Genomic DNA, 21,045 nt, shown 5'->3' with positions numbered 1-21,045 from the left:
GCTCAAGAGGTTGGTCCAGTGCCTGTGTTTGTCTCTGAGGAAAACCCAGGAGCTTTAGCATCGTCCCTGTACTGCACGAGAGGAGGGAGGCAGCCAGCTTATTTGTTTGTACAGCCGTGCCTTTGCTGGCTTGCCTGCTTGCCTCCTCTGCATCGCTACACCACAGCAAGTCTGGATGGATATGAACTTGCAAATATATTGAGAACATTGCAAAAAAATGATCCCGGGGCAGCTATGACTCTCCTCTGGATCTAAACAGGCTCAGAGTGAAGCATTTTTTGACAGAGAGCAGGTTTCTGTTGGTCATTGCCGCACTTGAAGGAAGGTGGGGGGGAAGTCGGAGGTGAGCTCAGCACCAGTCTACCCTCCAGATAATGACAAAGAAAAACATGCAGGTGGCAGACTTTAGGGTGTTAAGTGCGTGCGCACCGCTTTCCCTCGCTTCCCAACCCCGTGAAAGTTAGCACACTCTGGATGGCAATAAAAACACAGTCGAGCAGGCAGTCAGACTGGAGCACTTTAGAGTAGTCTAGTCGCAGCTGGCATAAGAAGAGGGCCTGTTCTCGCTCGCTGTCTCTAAGTAATTGTTTATTAGATTTACAAACACACTGTAAGATTTGTGTTTTATCAATGCTGACTGCTAATTTTCCAGCATCCGGGACTCTAGCCATCACGCATCAGCCGGCCCTGCGGAGCAATTAGACACCACACTCCATATTTGTCCTACTGATGCAACCGAGTCATTTACCCGAGCGAAACAGCAGCAGCAAACATCCCGACTTGCAGACTTTAGTTGGGGATAGTTAACTATGTGCGAGTGTAAATCACCTCAGTTAGTTTACAGTGGCTTGACACAGTTGATGAAAAGAGTCGGCATTTCAAAACATGCTGTCATCCTGCACAAGCAAACAGGTTCTGTTCTTGACTCTGTCCACAGTAAAAAGCAGGCCTAATGAACCTTGATGAAATCTTAATTAAGTCCAGAGCTCAGGCAGCTCCCTGTGACACATAGAAAAACATTTGCCTCATTCCCTCTGTTGACGATTCCCTTTTCGCTTGCTTTTACATTAACAGTCCGACTGAGCGTCAGTTAAACGAGTACACTGGTTTATTTTCTCATTACCACCCTCATGAAAGGCAGCAGGTAGGGTGCGATTTGCACTTGGCTGCACGGTCTCAACGTAGATGAGGTGTTTGAGCCCAATTCAGCACGCCTCACTGTGAACTAAACGTCTGGCTATGCTAGAAGGATTGTGTGTGTGTGTGTGTGTGTGTGTGTGTGTGTAACCCATACATGTGTATCTTCATGGATTAGATGCAAAAACAACATGACAGCCTGCGTCTAATTACTTCCAAGAGGATAAGGAGATTTTGTGAAAATTCCATTCAGGATTGCATCGGCTAAACATCATTGTCTATGTTGCAATTTGTAATAACTTAGCAAAGGTTACATCATTACAGGGGACAGATGAGGAAGAGACAGAGAAAGGAAAAGGAGAAAAAGTCTCACGGGAAGGTGGGACTGGAGACGGCACGAGCATTTCAAATAAATCATGCTGGTAAGGTGCACTCACTGATTTGATGGAGTCCTTGTCAACTTTGGCTTCCGTCTCCCAAAGATGATGCCCATCTGTTTTGCAAAAAGAGAAATGCATTATTTAGCAGAGGTCCTTACAAACTGCATCAACATATAGATGAGATGGACCTCACCTGGAGTGTGGCTACAGACTTTTGGACTTTGGGGAAAAAAAACATCACGGTTTCGACAGAAATTCAATAAAGAAATTCTGTTCTCTCAAGTTCTTGTTGATATGTGCTGTTTTGGATCTTTTTATTTCATCAGTTTCATTTTCACACTGTCAAAGTCATCTCATTCAAACGTTTTTGTCACTATTCTTTCCTATAATAGACCTGCTCCGGTTCTCTCTAGTGTTATTTCACTCCCCCTTTCAGGCTGTCTGTCACGCACCCTCCTCTTTGACATCTCTAAAATTAGAAACATCCTGTGTCACAGTGATGCTGAAAAGCTAGTTTATGCATGCATCACTTCTAGGCTGGACTATTCTAATTCATTATTATCAGGCTGTCCTAAAAGCTCCCAGAATAGCCTTTGGTTGATCCAGAACTCTGACTGGGACTAAAAAGAGTTCTGGATCACATATTTCTCCCATGTTGGCTCCCTGTTAAGCCCAGAATTGAATTTAAAATTCTACTTATGACATGCAAGGTCTTGAATAATAAGGGAACATAAACAGAGCACTTGATTGTTGTGTTGGGGTTTCTTTCTAATATTGTAGAGTCTTTACGTTATAATATAAAGCATCGTGAGACAATTGAAACTCGACCAGATCCAGGTTGTTCCGGACATCAACTCCAAAATCTCCATCAATCACCTGCTTATTCTCCTCTAGCTACACCAGTTTCAATGCACCAGAGGGAGTCTGCCCTTATTTTGACTCTATTAAGTTGCTTCTAGTCGAATTTTTCAGATTTTATTATTTAATTATGAACTAAATATTTCCCTCTTCTTTCAGATGAGCTCCTTAGTGAATTGATAATTTATTAACTTTCATTTCTTAAAAACAATTTTAACAATTTTTGCAGCTCCAGTGTAAGAATGTGTTGCTTATCTAAGTCTGAAGTGAAGACTTTAAGGTTTTGGACCAAAGCACAAAAAAAGGGGGAAGCCGCTTTGATTTGGTATAGCCACGAGCTGGGTTGTGTTTGTTCTCTAACGTTCGACAAGGAATGCATCCTCTCTTTTCTTCGTCTGTCTCTGTAAAGTTCTGCACTATTTCTGTCCCGACGTTAAATCCTTGATTAGATTTTTTTTTTCTTTTTCTATTTTGCTCCCCCTACTTCTTTTCCTCTCTTCCCCGCCCTTCTTTTCTTCTTGTTGTGGTGAGGTTTCCCCTCGCTGCCTCGCAATAAAAGGCCTGTGTGCCGCTGCAGCTGTTGGGAGCCTGCAGAAGCTCAGTTCACATTCTTTGCGTCCTCTTTGTGATTTCACGCCGCACCTTTGTGAACAGACGCTCTGGGCTCTGTTACGGCAATCAACACCAACCACACTGCAATTTTTCGCCTTTTTTTCCCCAGCACAAACCATGAGTCATTACTGCTGTCATGAATGACAGTGACACAGAACAGCTTTTGTTTCAGTGGCACACCAGGTGACGCAACTGTACGGATGGGTAGTGTGGCAGTGCTACTATATGTTAACAGGCGCAAGTAGGAGTTTGCAGATTAAACAGAGAACTAGAGTTGCAGCGTCAGGCGCAGGAAGCCATCAGATAAGATAATCAGAGACAGTTTCCACATAAACGACAGCAAAAGCCCAGCAGCTCTGGAAGATGTAAAACCCTTGTTTTTTTTTCCCAAAGCATTATGTTTTTCACATCATGCACAGAGCGAGAGAATAAAGGATTCCAGTCACGGCTGGCTTATTATTGGTGAGATGTGGTAGTGGGGGCGGGTGGTCAGCTTTATTATTCAGAGAGTGAACATCAGTAGATATATCTTTCCAAAATGGCCATATTAAAACATGGGGGGAAGAGAAAAACAGACGGTGGAGAGATCAGATAAGGGTTTTTTTTGTATTTGAACTGGGTGGAAATAAGAGTTGCATATGGAGAAATGTACCTCACTGCAATGGAGATGAAGTGCATGACTTGGGGAATAGCAGTAGCCAGGGGGCACAGTGTGTGATCCTGTGCATGTGGCAGATGATTGAGGTACATGAAAGAATGAGGCAAAGGTAATGCAGTGTAGTTGTTCAGAGTATGGAAGGGTGATTAGAGCAAGCACAGGCTCAGGGAAGGTCAGAGAAAAGGGGAGAGACAGAGGCAGACAGAGATGAGCGTTCCTCATGTTACGTCTAGGGGAACCAAGAGGGAATCTCACCCGCCTCCGCTCTGGGAGACACTCCAAGAGGGAAACCTTAGACTCCGACGTCAACCCCAGCCTCCACTAGTAAACATGTTTTTCAAACTTTTCTCTCTGCCTCCCTCTTGATCTTTTTTTTTTTTTTTGTCTCACCTTTGGTAGCTCTAAATCAGTTTGTTCTGTCAAACTTTTTTCAAATCACACTGCATCGTGTGAAGCAAAGCTAAGAGTTTGATGGAATTGGGATGGGGCCACCTGTGGCATGCTGTTTGGGTGATAACCACAGGACTTTCCATTCTCTCCATCTTCCCTGCAACATCTGCAAAACGCTTCTGTTCCTGACAACACCTCCTCTTTCAAGCAAAGTCCACCCACGCGTAATGCACGCACACCGATGCACACATATGCACACATGCAACCACAGCATCCTTTACCTTTGTTCTGGCCTTCAACTTGAATTATAACAGGGGAAGCACAAAAACAATGAGTGGCATATAAGAGCTGTGTCTGGAGAGCTCTAGGTACGGCATAATCTTGCCTTGGTCAAACAAAGAAGTGAATGAACACATGCATGCACATGGACAAATGGAAGCACGCTTATTTTTAGACTTTGTGCTCAAATGTTAACCAGGCAGCTTTTCTATATATGACTCACTCTTGCAAATCTGGTCCACAAAGACTAGCACTGCACAACCAGGACAACATGTTCATTCATCAGGCAACTAGACAGGACGTAGGGTGAGGCCTCTTCGAGTCATTTCTTCTTCAGTTCTTGACAACAAACAATATTGTGTACCTGTCTGGTGACAACCTGGCAACAGAGCTGCTGTTGTAAAAAACCTCATAAAGTCCAAACCCTTCATTTGTGTTATTTCTAGTTTTATATACTATAGTCCTCCTTTTGTTACTACCTACCCAAGTTAAGAACCCTAGATAGCTGAGTAACAGTGTATCTGACCTCCCAATGAACTCACAGGTTTTAGCATTTGAGCGTTTTCTTTTTTCCTTTTTTAAATTTAACTTTTTTTTGTATACTGACAGCCAAAGGTGATTTTTTTTCCTTCCAAAAAGCATTGTGTAGTGCAAAACAGCTTCCACTGACCAAGTTCACTTCAGGATTTTTGAGAATGGAAACTATGAATCACACGCTTAAATGCGGAGGTTGTCTTGTGAAACAACCCAGACATATTCTGCAGCTACATCTCTTTTCCAGAGAAGATTATTTTAGAGTATTTATATCTCTTTCCTGTTTACCTATGTCAAGTTTATTTTCCATTTTATAGCGTCTCCATTGCCACCTTGAATGAAAATGCTTCAGTAATTTTATGCACATTTTTCACAGCATTCGCCTTGTTGCCCAATGAGGCGCAAAGCCAAAAAAGCCCAAAAGGGATTCCACCGTGACTGATCCCAGCTGCGTTTCCCGTCTGGAGCGACTGGATTCTGCCAATCTAAGACCTGGTGAAATTGGAGAAATGTGGGTCTGCTTCAGATCGAGGGGCTTCCGTATAAATTACGACTTGACAGTACATTTATGATGGGTTTATAGCCAGGAAGTGAGTTATTCTCGGTGTATAACAGGGAAAGCGTGAGCCGACGTGACCTGGGGTTGTAGCCTGAGGAGGATGGCGGTCAGCGGAGTGAAATTTTATGCTTCTTTTTAAGAGTCCAGCTGTGTGGCGCTGAGTTTGAAAATGATCTGAAGACTCAGAATGACGGTGGGAGGATCATCTGCACTTGTACATTTGGATAGTATTTGTAGAGTGGATAGCATTAGAAAGACATCAAAGCTTGCTGCTCTTAATGGTGTGTTGCACGTTATTTCACAGCCTAGCGAGAGTCACAGCGAGAACCGCACTTAGAAACTGAGTGAATGGTGAAAAAGAATGCAGGTAGATGATCATTTGATATATCAGAGCAGGGTCGCTCCAACAGCTTGCAGCCAAATCGGTCATAAAGACCCATGTAGTGAGCCACATTTCATTAAGGTATATCACTATTCTAATCAACTGGAGGGATATTAAGATGTTTCCCTGACAAAAATGGCCATCATTCCACAGTTCGAGAGACTGTTCTGGCAATTACATGTTCAAACATGTCTAAAGAGAAGTGTAGAGGCCACAGGACAATGTAAACATTTTTCTGCTATCACACAACTGGTTTCTTTGATGTATAGATGTTCTCAAAGCCACTGCACAAATATAGCTTTAAACTGCAGATAAGAAACAAACTTCCATTTCACACATTCCTCATGATGCTCTTCTAGCAAGGTGCTTGAGAGCTTAAACCATTCTAGCAGTGATAAATAGTTACTGATTTTGAAATTGAGGGCAGTATACCATCCTAATGAGACAGTAAGATCCCAAATCTCATGCCTGAAGCAGGGGTGGAGGTTGGTCTTATCGTGCCAAAGTGCCAGAACTATGAGCCAGTATGAGCCATGAAGGTTATTCTAGCCTGAAGCCAAAGGACAGTCTAGACATACTGCTACAAGTACAATACATCGACCAGTTTGTCTGGTGTTTAAACTTGCCCAGGGTGGAAGAGTTCAGCCAAGTATAAACAGTGCATGAACGAACTCTTAGCAGTTCAGGTCATAGCACTCTTCTAACTATGAAGGTATGAATATCCAAACATTTCAGTCCGATGCTGAGGAGCTTTTACACATGAGGAATATTAGCTCGAGCTTACTGTAGTAGATCATGTTGTTCTAAAGTTACAGATTATGCTAGAGCTAAGAAGCCTCTCTCCAGCCTGAGGCAGAGGTAGAGAGGACCAGACTTCTCCCTGCTGCAGACCAGGCTGCATGGTGCTGCTGAGCTCCAGGCAACGCTCCAGTCCTACCAGATGTAAAAACTATCCGGCTCACCAGGGAATTCCCTTACCTCCCCTCTGAGTCAGAGTGTAGGCTTTCCCCAGCTTGCTCTCTCTCCCTCTCTCTCTCTCTGTTTGTCTGTCTGTGCCTCTATTTTCCCTGCCTTTAGCACTCATTCCATCCATGGAAAGCAGGGCAAGCCAGAACACACATTGCAATAGGTGCGCCAGGTATGTCTTCCTAATCCAATGCCAAAAGAGCGGTTTGGGTATACCAAAAACACAGACACAAAACGCAATACTAATAACAGAAAACTGAAGCAAAGTCAACAATGCAAAAAAGATGGAAAGTTTCACAAATGCCCATATTGTGGTTCTGGGAAAGGCACTACTCTGTGCTGAGCAGAGAGCAAAAATGAAATAGACTGTTATTATTATTACTATCAACAAAATTACTCTTGAAAGGAGTTTTTAAACTGCAACAGAAGACGAGCACCTATGTTCCTACAGTCTGAATATCTTGCACTATCTGATGGAGCAAAACCATACATACAAAAGTCACATGAACAAAGAAAACCTTTCGCTGGGGCGTGTGGAAAGTGATCTGTGGTCTTCGAGTCCACTTTGGACCATAACATCTGATCATTTCTATGCGCCAATATCTCAAGAGTTCTACGGAAGCCCCGCCCATTTCTGCACCTCCTATTCCTCTCCCCCCGCTCTACTGTCTAAGGGGTCTTGTCTTTTCCGATTCACCCCTTCTACAGGGAATCCTTTGTGGATGACTCACTGCAAACACTTCCTACTGAACAACGCAAACAGGCCCGCAGGCTAGCAGCCGCAGCGGGTACACAACAACAAACACACACACACACACGTACTGTACACATGTGAATGCACCGGTTTGCATCAGTTATCCTGTGGGTGATGAAGTGGAGCAGTGGGGATGGACATGGCATCTAAAAAGTAGAAGTAATTATTTTTCAAGGTGCATTAAGGTTTCCCGCAGTGGCAACAGCTATGAGCTCTGCTCATTTGATACTGCGGATGTCTCACGGGGGGACAGACAGACAATCAAAACAACAGAGAAGGAGAGGAAGGTTAAAGTCGACAAACAGAGCGGCGCTATGATTTAAGAGTACATGTGGGTCTGATTTATTTATTTATGCTGTTGTACGAAACAATCATTTGCTCTTAGATGTATTACTGTGTATTCACGGCATGATATTTTGCTCCTTGTACAGAAGATAATGCCAGTGGCCACATGTGCCAATGATTTTCTAAAGACTACTGGATGCCTGTGTGTCTCTGGTGTCCTCATTTAACCACAAACTGCAAACAGCAAATCTCTCAAATGTTGATGGCATCCACTAACAGAGCTCTGTAATTAATTGATATCTGTCTTTGTTGCGTTGGTGTTTCAGACAATTCAAAAACATCTGCGTGTATGCCAAAAACAGCTACAGCCTGCACAAAAAAAAAACAACACAACAAATGGAAACAGTTAGAGAAGTAGATGTATTTATGATTTATAGCTCATTTGTGCTAATAGGCTTTTGTGCTCTGTGTGATCTGCCCCCTCACTCCACTTGGAGGATTTTGACTGTACACAGTTATTCACACAAGTTGGATTAGTCGTCCTAAAGCAGCCTGTTGCTCCTTAGGATTTGTGGAATTTTCTTGAAGGTGTTTATTGGAGTCAATTTTGGAGAGTGAGCAGCCGTCCTGACCTCTGATGGAAGCAACAGTAATGGCTGTCACCACTGAGGCAAAATCAGTGATTGGTGTTGTGCCACACAAAGGCCTTGGCTGTACGTACGCATGACTGTGTAAGCACATGTCTGCGAGTGGTAATTATTGCGGCGCGATGCTCTGTATTTCATGGATGCATTTAGTCATGAACTTTTCCAGAGGAAAATAAAACCAAAGTTATAGAATAATTCTGTAATATAATTATAATTTTATTGGTTTCTTTTTTCCTCATCCCAGTTTGGCCCTTCTAAATCAACAAGTCTAAAACTTCACGAAACACCAGGATTCTCTGATTAAAATGCCAAAGGACAATCTTTTGCAGTATATTTAGGACATAAGTATTTTTCCGTGCTCATAGTTGCTCGTCCATAGTTGCCATTAGTGAGTGATGTGTGTGTTCCTGCGTGCGCACGTGTGTTTAGGGTGTGTAGGTCTTTCTGTAATGGGCTTCTTGACTTAGGAGACCCTGGAAATGGTGGGTCATTAAAGTTCACATAAAAGCAGACTAAGTAGTAGACAGACAACCTCCCTTTCGATCTCTCTCTCTCTCTTTCTCCCTTCTGGACACCACAGAGACGGAAAACAAACCACCGAGATGTCAATGGCAGCCACGAGCCCAGAGATCCCGCTAGCGTAGAGCTCCACAGCTCCTAATGTCTTTAGCGGGTATCGGGGATAGAGGTGAGAAAAAATGAGGGATGAAGGAGAACAGAGGAAAAGAAGGAAACAGAATATCAAGGTAAAGAGAGTGGGGAAAGAACGGAAATACTACCAAGAAGGCAAAAGGTGTGCATGTATGGGCTTTCCTCTTCAAGGGATCCCCCACACCCCTCCATGACTAACTAAAACCAGGAGAAGGGATACCCCAAATTACCAAGTTCATCCACCTCTCCTTAACCCATTGCTGCTTCCTCCTTAAGCCCTTAGGTCCTTAAGAGTAGACCATTCAAACAAGCTAGGGGCAAGTAGGGAGAGATCCATGCAGTGAAGAGTAACGAAATCTTTCTTCCTTCCAATTTTGAGACTGAATTTTATTTTTATAACCTTTCTGAGGAAAATAAGTAAATAAAGGATTCACTTTTTATTTCTGCGTTCACTGACCACTTGCTAACTTTTACGGCAGAAGTGTGAAGTGTTTTGGAAAGTGTGGATTAAGTGTGATAATCTTCAGCAATTTTGAAATTCATGGTTAATGAGCTGGAAGACACAATTATCTCATTCTCACAACTTTGTTTATGTTGCTCCCTTGTCTTAGTTCGTGTGTTGCTCAGCAGCAGCAGCGGCAGCAGTCACGTCGTGCTTCAGCTGACTTCAGAGCTACTACTGCGCTTGACCTTTGTTTTGATTTATTGGGTGCAATCAAGGAAATGATCACAATCATTATTCAAACTGAAAACCTGATCACTAGTGTTTCTACTTTCACAACCCACCCACCCACACAGGGGAGAAACATATGGCCAAAAAGTTTAGACCAAAAAAAAAGAAAAAGAAAAAGAAAGAAATGGTTTCCGACAGCCGGCCAGGGTGAGCGTCTGGCAGAACAGGGCGGAAGAAAGAGTGACGGAAAGCAAGCGAGCGAAAGGGTTAACTGTCGAAAGCAGGGGGAGTCAGGGAGGTACGGATAGCGAGGGAAAGAGGGAAAGTGAGAGAAAGAGACGTTGCACATGCCCTGGTTGTGATTCATTCCTTAACTTGTGGCGAGCGCCGCTGAACAGGCAATGGAAACTTCAGCAAATGTAAATACGCTTTGGTTAAAAATATAGTGGCCTAATGCACACCACATGTGGCTCGCTGGCAAGTCTTGCTCTATTTTGACGGGAGGAGAGACTAAGAAAATGCAACTGACGAGAGTGGGGGAGAAAGAAAAGAAAGGGGTATTAAAAAGGGAAATTGAAATGCGGTAAACATGGCCCGGTGACTGCAGCTTACCCTGGGCCTTCTCCACGAATACCACCTTGGACTCGGGCAGGAAGTTGAGTCCGTTTAGAAGTATCATTTTGCCTCCCGTGGCAGGGCAACTGTCCATACTTTGCTTCTCGACCAAGGGAAGCTCTTGAGCCGAACGCTGGGCTGTTGAAAGAAACAAACAAACACAGGTTTCAAAATGGTGCGCAAGATTACACTAATACACCGCCTGATCCCCAGCTACCCCGGGAAGCACAAGGCCAGCTCACAGCCAGTGAAACAGCAGTTCTTGGTTAGGGAAACAGGCTTATCAACTTTATTATGATGATTTCATGACCCCCTAGCAAAGAGGTTTGCAGCCAACAGCTGCTCTTTAAATGACATTGAAAAAAAGGCGCACAGATGATCAAAACAATATTTTCATGGTTGTTATGGCCAACCACCTGCCTCTGCTTTGCATGAAGTGATGCCAGCAAGTCACCTCTGACCTGTAGAATTCGGTCACCACATTCACAGCCGTATAGATATACAGTATCACCTTGCATCTGTGGATCTTATTTATAAATCTGCCCTTTAAATAACTTTAAACTTCACATTTAAATATGATGCACCAACTCACATTAACCTCCACTTTGGACCATAAACTATAACGCAAGCTCTGTCTCACAATCTGAGTCTAACTGGCTTCCTTGGGCGCAAATAACATCACACCCCTCATACACAAATGAATGACAAAGAGAACAGAGGTTTCTTTCAATGTGCTCACTCAACCGTGCCAAAAAGTGGGGCTGGCAAACGACCTTTGTGAAACCTGCGCTAATGGGGTAGTGTTACCAAAATAACTTGTGCATTCAGTCGTAAAATGTGAATTTAAGATAGATAGCACGTGTGTTTGGCATCGTGCACAATGCATCTATTGCTTTGGCAAAGACCTTTGATCAAATAAAGCTTATTGGGTGCAGATGCACTGAATTTGCTCCAGTAGGCAATAAAATAGTAGCTCACTTTATTGGACTACAACAATAGATGCCACCCGAGTGCAAAGCCAACAGAAAAGACATGCCAGGTTTTGTGTTTATTTCTGTGCGTGTGTGTGTGTGTGTGTGTGTAAGACTTACAGCATTCAATGGGGTTCGAAGTGGCCTGTAGGGACACGGTCCTGCCATTGGGTTGGTTGATGTGCACGCGAAACACAAGCCTCACACGTGTGTTTTTACGTCCGATGTCCGTTTCCCCTTTGCGAAGCTCAATGTCTGAATTTCGCAGCTTCAGGATTCCCGCACAATCAATTCTAGAACGGAGAAAAGCACACGCACAATTGAAGACTATATCCCCGAGACAACATTACACAGGCAAAGGTGACGGAAAGGTGAAGTTCACTGTTTACTTTTTCCAAGCCAGAACAATTTCTATTACAGCATTTCAAGAAAGCACCGATTTCTTTCTCTTCTGTTCCACACCCTGAGTCACAGAGGGTAGCTTTCAACGGGATGCAAAAGCATGGAAAAGTGCGACCAAGGGTTGAAACAGGAGCCTATCTGATTTACTCTTGGCTGTGAAATCGAAAATAGCTGCTACGCATCGGGACCAGCAGTGAAGTCCCCACTGGTGTTACAGATCATGCACTGGAAGTTTATCGGAGCATGACCGTGTCATTATTAATCCAGCATGTCATCAAAGGAAAAGTTGGACATTAATGAGTTTGCATCACGGTTTTAAATGGCCAGAGTGGTCCAAGTATTCAGAGAAATCTGGACTGAGCGCACCAGTATCACACACGTTCTGTAGGAGTACACCAAGCCTGCCTTGTCCGTTCGCACCATTCACTTCATGAGTTTTGGGTTTAAAACCGCTGTTAATCATTGCCACATGTGCTAATAGCCCCCTTTTTTAGCTGTCTCTCTTTATTTATTTCATTTCACAATTTGGGAGGTAAAGGTGTAGAGTTTCTTTCCCTTTTCTTAGTGGAAAAAGGGCATTCATTCGCAGGCATGGCCTTTCATAAATTTACATAAAACTAGTGTGGCTGGTAAAAAGTGAGAGAATACAGATGGGATATGGTTTGGCATTTAAATTATTTTACATGGTAGCTTTTTGGGAGCGATTCCTGGAACATGGTAAATGTCAGGTTTTATACCAATCCATTTTTCCCTTGACTTTGGTTTGTACAATTCAAAGAAAAGAAAAATAACAGATACAGGCATGCTGACTACCCGCTGCTTATCAGCACTGAAAAACGAGCAACATAAAGGATTGGTGTTTTGGTGTTCTAACTATCTTGCACTTTAACATAACATATGATGACATTTTTGCACTATCAGAAACTTAGGATGACGTATGTCTGCTAACCAACCTATGGAAATCTAGATGAAATGATCGACTGACACTGAGGAAAAAGAAGATAACAAACCCAAACATATTAGACAGAGTTAAAATATGTTAAACCAAATCTTTTGGATTTTAAACAAACCCTTGTGGCAGTAGAAACCTTGTTTCTATGAAAAATCCTGCAGTGGTTGCAGATAGCATGGTAAGAAAGAGCGGGGGGACTGCAAATATTAGTCATAGCCTACAATTCCACAGGGATTATCAACATACAAACTTGATGTTTTGCCCAAATTTACTAGATCCAGATCTGTAACTAGGTCAAGATGTAGTGACGGCAAAAAATAAATAAAAAAAGCTGTAGCATACGACCTAAATCAGTTTCAAGCTCATCAAACTATTCAGTGAGCCCTTATCTACCAGGGACTGAGACGTTAAACGCACCATTTTCATCAGGAGAGAAACACTGCATTATAGAATTAAAGGCGATCACTCAAATGAACCATTCCCTTTTAGCAGACAAGATGACCAAATGACAGCATATGAAAACCACCACAGATCCACTCAGCGCGAGTCAAGGTTTCACAGCTTTCTACTAATATGCCACCAGTCTGTGGTTTTAAACAAGAGCAAGATGATGGGCATAATAAAATTACTCTAGTCATAACCGTCATCCTCTTATGAATGCTTTCTCGCTTATTAGGTTATAGTAGTTAGAATCTGCAGAGGTGGTTGGTGTGCTTGAAGATAAAACATCTTAGAAGCGGAAAGGGAAAAAAACAGATTGAAGCTTTCTGAAAGTTTGACTGCAGCTCTTGAGTGTCTGCATCCCACACAAATGATAACTGGCGTGTGCACAGCGAGATGGATTCTGCATTATCAAGGCAACTTTTTAACAGCTTGGTGGAGAGAGACAGTTAAAGACTTTTCTCCATCTTTCACTGTTTAGATAGTCAGGAAGAAATACAAAACTTTAACTCCTCTTCTTGTGCGCTGACGATAAAAAGAGAGAAAAAAAAAACTTCCTCTTGAACGTTTGGTTTGGTATAAAATCATAGCCTAGGGGACACATTAAGCAAAACAGGCCAACAGTATGCTTTAATATGTTACAATATGAAGGATATTGAGGAATTGTTGGAAATGATATTGTAATGTAATACAAATGTTAAAATCATCTACGCTTCGCCAAAGAGGGCCACTGTCCGGTCAGGAAACTCTCATGTCCCATAAATCTTCATGATCCCCAACATTTATACAAACATGAAACTGTGTCATAGAGATGCATCACCTATAGGCTTTTCATTTAAAAACACATATGCACTTAAAGTCTAAATGGTGACGAATAAACAGTAAGAGGTAATTGCCTTATGTAACCTGTGCTAAGATACAGTGGCTTTACCAACAACACACAGCTCTGGGCCACAGTCCAACAAATTCACTGCTGCCTAGTCTAAACGGAGCCCCAGGACAGGAGCTACTGCCTGGATACACTGCAGAGCAGAGCCGTTGGCTTACTGAAAGTCTAGAGGGAGGAAGACAGAACCCGAGCCTGACTTTTCAGCCCTAGAAAACAGATGCTCTGCTCCTTAAGATGGAGCAAGTTTACATTTAAAACTACATCAAAAACATCGATTTTTTAATGCTATGAATAAATAGGTGATTACTTTTTTTTGTTTCATTCAGTGCTTCTTCTATGCTGAGTTAAGCTGTAAATTTGGTCCACCTGCAGCACAGAATTTTAGACAGTGGTCCCCGTTTTTATGTTAATCAGTACAGATGGTAGAAGTTACCTGCAGTAAACTATTTAAACTTGCCTTGCTCGTATCATCCAGCAGCTCGGCGACAAAGACTTAATCCTGGTCTCCACTGTAAGTCCTAATCACTAAACCCTCTCTTACTTTATTTTGACTTGACTCTAAAACATGTTTCACGCTATTTTGGGTTTGAAACTTTTGATCAGATGTGATGAAAGCATATTTGGAATTCATCATCATCATGCCACCATGCTAAAGCTAACAACTTTCTATTATTTACCAATGTTAGATTAGGCCTATCTTTTCCCCTTCAGTGTCAAGATTAGTTCATCATCCATCTTTTTTCTTTTTTCTTTAACAGCCTCCAGACTTTCTCTAGAAATCCTGCGTTGCCCCAAAACCTCGTGGACTTAGTAGGCAAGTACAGCAAAACTTTGTCCTTGAGTCTCAACATTGAGGTCAGACACTTATGACACTTTTTGTCATTTAAAAAAAGCTATTTGTTCTTTATCTCTTGGCTACACTGTTTATGTGACATATGTGATATGTGACACATGAAGTTATGTCCAGTTTAATTTCATAAAAAGAAACCATTTTATGAACTTTTTACAGTGTAAAACGACTAAAATATAAGATGACCGGTCTACTGTTGCGCCAGCTGCTTCACGAATGACACTGACATAGCTCTGTCCCAGAAGTTTCTGTTTGGTAATGGTGCAGCAGACGGCCACTGCTGTCCAGCAAATGACGATGTTGACTTTTCAGAAGACTTTCTGACCCATTAGAAAAACACAGGTGTGCATAAAGTGGCTTCCATGATGGTTGGATCCATTTTGTTGGGTTTTTTTTTTTTTTTTTCATTGTGCACACCAGCCAGCCAGCGGTCAAGGAACAATTGAAAATACAAAACTAACAATACAAAATACATTTCTAATTTTAAAATTGCTTATTTTAGTAGTTGACATTGCTAAATTGGTATCAGAATTGGCAGTTATGGACTTTCTTAATACAAACAGGCCAATAAAGTTACTGTTTGCTTCGGGTACTGCAGGCTACATGAATGTGACTAATTGCCCTCCAAGCCCAAATCATTCTTTTCACCAGACTTGTTAGTTCAGTTGGGATGTTCTAATTTGCCTCATATATTTGTCTCGGTGGAATATGTTGACCAAGCCAAGTGTAACGGGACCACATTATTCTGGTGGATAACGGCACTCCAAATGCAAGCCTAAAACTGGCCATATCCACACTGGGCCGAATTAAAGCACCCATGAACTCGGCGCTTGCTTTTTCTTTAACATGTGTGCATCTCTTGGGGTAAAGGCATGGAACTCAAATTTGAAGGCCTGTTTTGAAGTGAAAGCTCAAGAATATTTATCATTAAGCATCCTCATCCTATAGAGATATAACAAAGAGAAAGGTGCAGAAAGAAAAAGATTGTGCACATTTCTGCTTGTGTTTTGAAGTTAATGGAAGAAAGCGTGGATAGCACTCACATAGCTCTCATGTTATTCTCAGGCAGCAGAGGGATCTCCAGAATTTTGGTGTTGGATTGCATGACTTCATGGCTGGCGGTGGAGACGGTTTTGCCCGTGATGCGGTGGACCTGGTAGAAGGCATGTGGTCGCAGGAGGCGGTCGTCTGCGGTCCCTATGAACAGCTGCAGGGTGAGCGGCTCGCTTTCCATGTAGCCATAAAGCTGGCAAGAGAACAAAGAGACCCAGGTAAGAGGCAACATCAGGTTTTAAGACCTCCATCTCAGGCAACCCCTCATTTAGGAAATCGAGACTGGACGCACATTAGCAACTGTTAAAGGAACCTTTATTGATAGCTATGACCAGGCAGAAGAGCTGTGAACATGAGCTCTTTTTCATTGTTTGTTTTTTTCTGGTTGGATTGGAGGCTCTCTCTCAGTGGTCTGCTGTTCTTTTCTGAGTTCTTTTCTACATTCCTTTAGAAAGAGAAATCAAAAGATTTTTTTAATGTTTCTGGGTGTTTGAGCAGGAAACACAGAGACAAAGACTGATAAAAGTTTCACAGCTGATACTTAAGGAGATGACTGGGAAAATGTTTCCAGTATAACGGAGGGCATTAAATAGATGAAATCAAAACTCAAACTCTTACTTAAACTGTTCAAAATAAATAAATAAACAGTACAAATCAATGGTTTTTCTGTGACGATTATCAACACACAGTTAGCTATTAAACTTATTAAAACTTTACGCCTGAATGCTCATGAAGCAGGGAGTGCAGACGTGTTCCAGCCCCTTTACCTTTGGGCAGTTATGAACATGCATTATGATTTCCATTAAAGCGCGCAGACTGTGTCCCACTGTGATGAAAGAGACTCCTGTATCAGAACCACCACTTCAAACAACTACCACTTCCTCTAGCAGCCTGCCATTAGCCGCTACTGCTTAGCTAATAAAAAGATCAAATCTTCAAAAAAAAAGGAAAAATAATCCATGCCTGTGCACACTGTTGAATTTGGGTTTAAATGTACTTCAAATATAAACTGTAACTGTCAATTTAAATTCAATGTCCCGGTATAATTTTCTGTCTGTGTCTAAAGTAACATCATTCGATCATTTAACCAAGTGTGTAATGGCTCAAAAACATTCAAATGCAGGCAATGCTTTAAATTCCAAGATGTGGTGAAGGGCAACTGATACTTTGTGAATGATTTCTGACCAGAATAATCCACTAACCAAGTTATTTCTAGCGTGGCCGAGTCTTAACACCATAGACCTCCCAGGATATAGTTTCTCTTTGTAATGCAAATTGTTCCTATGGCTTAGAAATCTCTCCAAACCTAAACACTATCAAGAAGCCGCTGAATCCATCTGGTATACATAAAACCCCAAAAAGCCTAACTTCTGATCGGGTGGACCTCCACAGATCCACCCAGGTGGCTACTTGACCGCATGTGACGTTTACTGTGAGGGATCAGTTACTTAAGACCAAGGCTCAACAAGCCATGACCATCTGAAAAATCCCACAAATTGGTCAATTACTCCAGTGCACCGCTTCAGACCAATTTTGTTTGAGCTCCATCCGAGTGAAAACAGTGGTAACGTCAAATGGAATAAAAGACCCCTGTTGTTTATCTAACAGACTGAGTCATATAATGAAATGAAGACCACATGTAACCTATGACATAATCTGATTAATGGGTTTATAATTACCTTTGAGAGGGCAGGCAGGAATTGGGGGGGTGGGGGTGGTGTAAAGAAGAGCAAGACTGGTATAAGACTGGAAAGTTATTCTGAACCTGATTGGGTGTCTGTGGAAATTAGTACCACAGTGTCATTGACACCTAAGGCCTTTGATTTGAGAGCAGATTTGTCTGGATACAGAATCAAAAGTCATTTGGTCTCATAATAAAGACAAGGATTAAATGGCCTTGGTCGGCACTTGATGACAGCTCTGCTGGATGCAAGACAAGGCAGAGGATGTGCTCTTTGTGGTTACACAATTTTCATTATTAATTATCTTGAATGGGAATAGAATATGACCAGTCACGGGAGTAGATTATATATCCATATGCTTCAATAACCTAAGCACCGGTGGTTATCTGGCTCGGTCTTTGATTCAGATATCGAGGGAGTGCAGAGGGAGTGGTAAGACTAAGGCTGTCATTCATCTCCAGTTCCAACCATCATATTTTTTCTTTTGAGCTCCCCATAGTGTCTCTAGCAGCTGTCTTGACCTGGAGCTAGTCACACATGCTAGTCATCAGTGAGTTAGGCCGAGGTCAGGAGCTTCTTGAAGTCTTGGCATCTCAAGGGACCACTTCATCTATAGAGTGATCTCACCGGCAGACGCTGTTCCCTTGTTATATTTTACTTATGGTGTCACCAGAAGTAATTATCCATAGCCACACATGCTACCAGTTACGGGCGCATTGAATCAGAGGAGGGCCACGGTGGAGCATGAGGTACAAATCTGAAACATCGGAGCGTTAAATTGCATGACGTTGCCTTGTGATTTAATAAAACGCTGGCAGTCGCACTACAAACCCGTGTCATCTGCGGCGATGGACTTCTTTGGATTTCTCTTTGACCTCCAAAACATTACCTCAGCCGCCACGTGGCGAGGGCCACAAAAGAAGCAGGAGGTAGAGGAGGTTCTCGCTCCTCTCATCCTGCTGTGGCGCACGGCAATGGCGGCGGCATCCTCGCTCAAAAGGAGGAAGTGATTAATGAGGTCAGGTAGTCCTCGCGGTGACGCTGCTCTTCCCAGCAGCAAACGAAGGCAGCGTGATCCCCCCTGAGCGACCTCACTCAATTCCTTTACCATATGTGCTCCCCTGACCCTCTCGCTACAGTCTCCCCCCATCCCACTACTTCACCTCTGCTAAACTCCTGCGATGCTCCCTCAACTGCACGCCACACGCACAGTGAAAAATTCACTTCTTCATTTTATTCTCAAAGTGGGAATTAAGACAGGGGGAGTCAAGACTGTGTAGACAGAACTTAAACACCTGCGACCTCAGCTTTGCATTTGTGTCTGACGCTGTCTGTTAGAGAGACACTAATTTTGACCAGATGAGCTTCTTCTTGCTGTAAAATATGGCCCATCGGGCTGAACGCTCACTATATGTTTATTTTGAGATCATTCACTGAAACCAGTCTTACATTGAGGCAGTTGTTCCCGGTGCCAGCTTTTGCCACTGTGTCAGCTTGTTGTATGAACCGATTTCTGAGCCGACGCTCAAGTAAAACATCGCGACCATGGCAGCTGAGGCATTAATTGCATAATAGTGTGCAGCTGTATTGTCTAGGTCAGTTGTGATGATAAATAGAGAAGAGGAGGGCACATTCTGGGTGCTCACCGCCATTCAGCTCCCATCTGCCTTTGGGTCTTCTCAGCTCCATCAGCAATACAGAAAGCTTTAGTCCTTGGGAGACAGCCCCAGTTTATTTCTTTTCTTTCTCCCCCCCCATTTTCTTATTTGCTTCACTCAATGAAAGTCACATGTGATCAAATAGCGACAGAGAGTGTTTTTATTCCAATAAATATAATGTATTTTTCATAGTGGATTTTATCCTCCAGCTTCTTTAGTAAAAGTGACATTCTTAATGCTGCTGCAACCATTCAAAGTGGGGATTTGAACATTTAAAGTTTAATAATGACTTGGTGGTAAATTAGATTTGTCTGGCCTGGCTAGAAATTGAGTGTGAATACACTTCACAGGCCCCGCAGCGAAGGCTGCCTTCTATCCCTCTGCGGTGATTTCATCACCGCCTGGAGAAATGTCATGACTCGTAGAAGTCCACGTGGCGCAGAGAATCGGGGGGGGGAGGGAGAAGACAACTGGAAGCAGCAGAGGAGGGGTTGAGGGGGGAGGAGAACTACAACAGCAGATGCAGGCTTTTTCCCATTATCACGCTCTCCTCTCTGTCAAGTGCTGACACACTCACACCAGCCAGCCTTTGCTGTACCCAATTAGACGTACACTCATCCACGCTGTCTCTCCTTCCAGACTTTACTCCATCGCCCCCCTGACCCTCTAATGTCTCCCGTGTCTCATATTGAATGCATAACGCAACATATGCAATCCTTTAATGTGCACTGTTTCCATGGCTTCACATGCTGCAACTTTTATAAGCAACCAAACAGCTATATCCTTTAAAGTTTTTATTTTTTTTACTAATACTTTGAGTATTGAGGGTGTAGCTTTGAGCACAGGCCCATGTCTAGACTACTAAAGGTCCAAATTTTATGTCAAATAACATTTTTTTAAATTTTGATTTTATCAGCCATTCATAAGACCCATCATTAAAGCCTACAGAAAATTTGTGCAGGATGATGCACAGATCACTGCTATGCCCCTAAGTAGCCAGATTACCCACTCTTATCTTACCTCATAAATCTGCGGTTTGGTTGTCACCTCAAACCAGTGAAAACGATGTACACATCCCTCAACTTTTTCCACTTGTTATTAACTTGTAATTAGTGGCAGCCCAATACCAGTGCAAGGGAAGCCCTGCAGATGGAGAACCACAATTTGAGAGTGGCATAAATGCCCCTTTGGGCAGTAAATAATAGCCTTGACTAAGCTCTAACAGCACTACAGGGTACACCAATCCTTTTGAATATCAAACATAAGGCGGCGGTAGATTTAATGAGCAATTAGCAGCTACAGTATGGAGTGCTGTAGATCAGGGTGTTCTTCTTTTGAGACATTACGCAGCCAGCAAGGACCAGATCCCAAGGTGAAACCGCACATGCGAAAAACCCGAGCACGTGTTTGCTTAAGTCTTTCATGTCATCATGGCGGAAATATACTGCAAATTTGATGAGCATTACATAAAGTTGCAGAGGAAGAGAGATGAGTATTAAGTCACGCACACGTTAATAGGGATGATGGCCACATCCTGAAATTACAACATGTGTGTTACTGCTTTAAACTTAATGAGAAAGTGCTTGTATGTGTGTGGGGGGTGAAAGCCCTAAAGGCCAGTGATTATTCTATATGAATTAGCCATAAGCAATTCTGCTCTGTGTGCTGCAGGACAGGTTTAATTCTCCACAGGTGTTGTTTGCTGTTACCAAGGGCCTGGCGGATGTCTGTTTTCCTGTCTGTGGTTGAACTTGAAAGCTGTTGCAA

The 21,045-nt window shown here is 42.7% G+C and overlaps 1 protein-coding gene across 2 annotated transcripts in view; it reads right to left on the bottom strand.

The window, feature by feature from the left end:
• LOC102796279 (nuclear factor of activated T-cells, cytoplasmic 1-like) overlaps positions 1-21,045 on the bottom strand; it is a 60,170-nt gene that overhangs the window by 28,260 nt on the left and 10,865 nt on the right. For both annotated transcript variants that reach the window (XM_006794865.3, XM_087848096.1), the window contains exons 4-7: positions 15,929-16,131; positions 11,472-11,644; positions 10,378-10,518; positions 1,575-1,630 (exon numbers count right to left, since the gene is read on the bottom strand). In XM_006794865.3, coding sequence (XP_006794928.2) covers positions 1,575-1,630; positions 10,378-10,518; positions 11,472-11,644; positions 15,929-16,131 — 573 coding nt within the window. The remainder of the gene's footprint in view (positions 1-1,574; positions 1,631-10,377; positions 10,519-11,471; positions 11,645-15,928; positions 16,132-21,045) is intronic.

This window comes from Neolamprologus brichardi, chromosome 11, assembly GCF_056152115.1.
Source record: "Neolamprologus brichardi isolate AB-2024 chromosome 11, ASM5615211v1, whole genome shotgun sequence".
Lineage (NCBI taxonomy): Eukaryota > Metazoa > Chordata > Actinopteri > Cichliformes > Cichlidae > Neolamprologus > Neolamprologus brichardi.
Note: the sequence above shows the minus strand (reverse complement) of the source record. Positions and strands in the feature narration are given on the sequence as shown.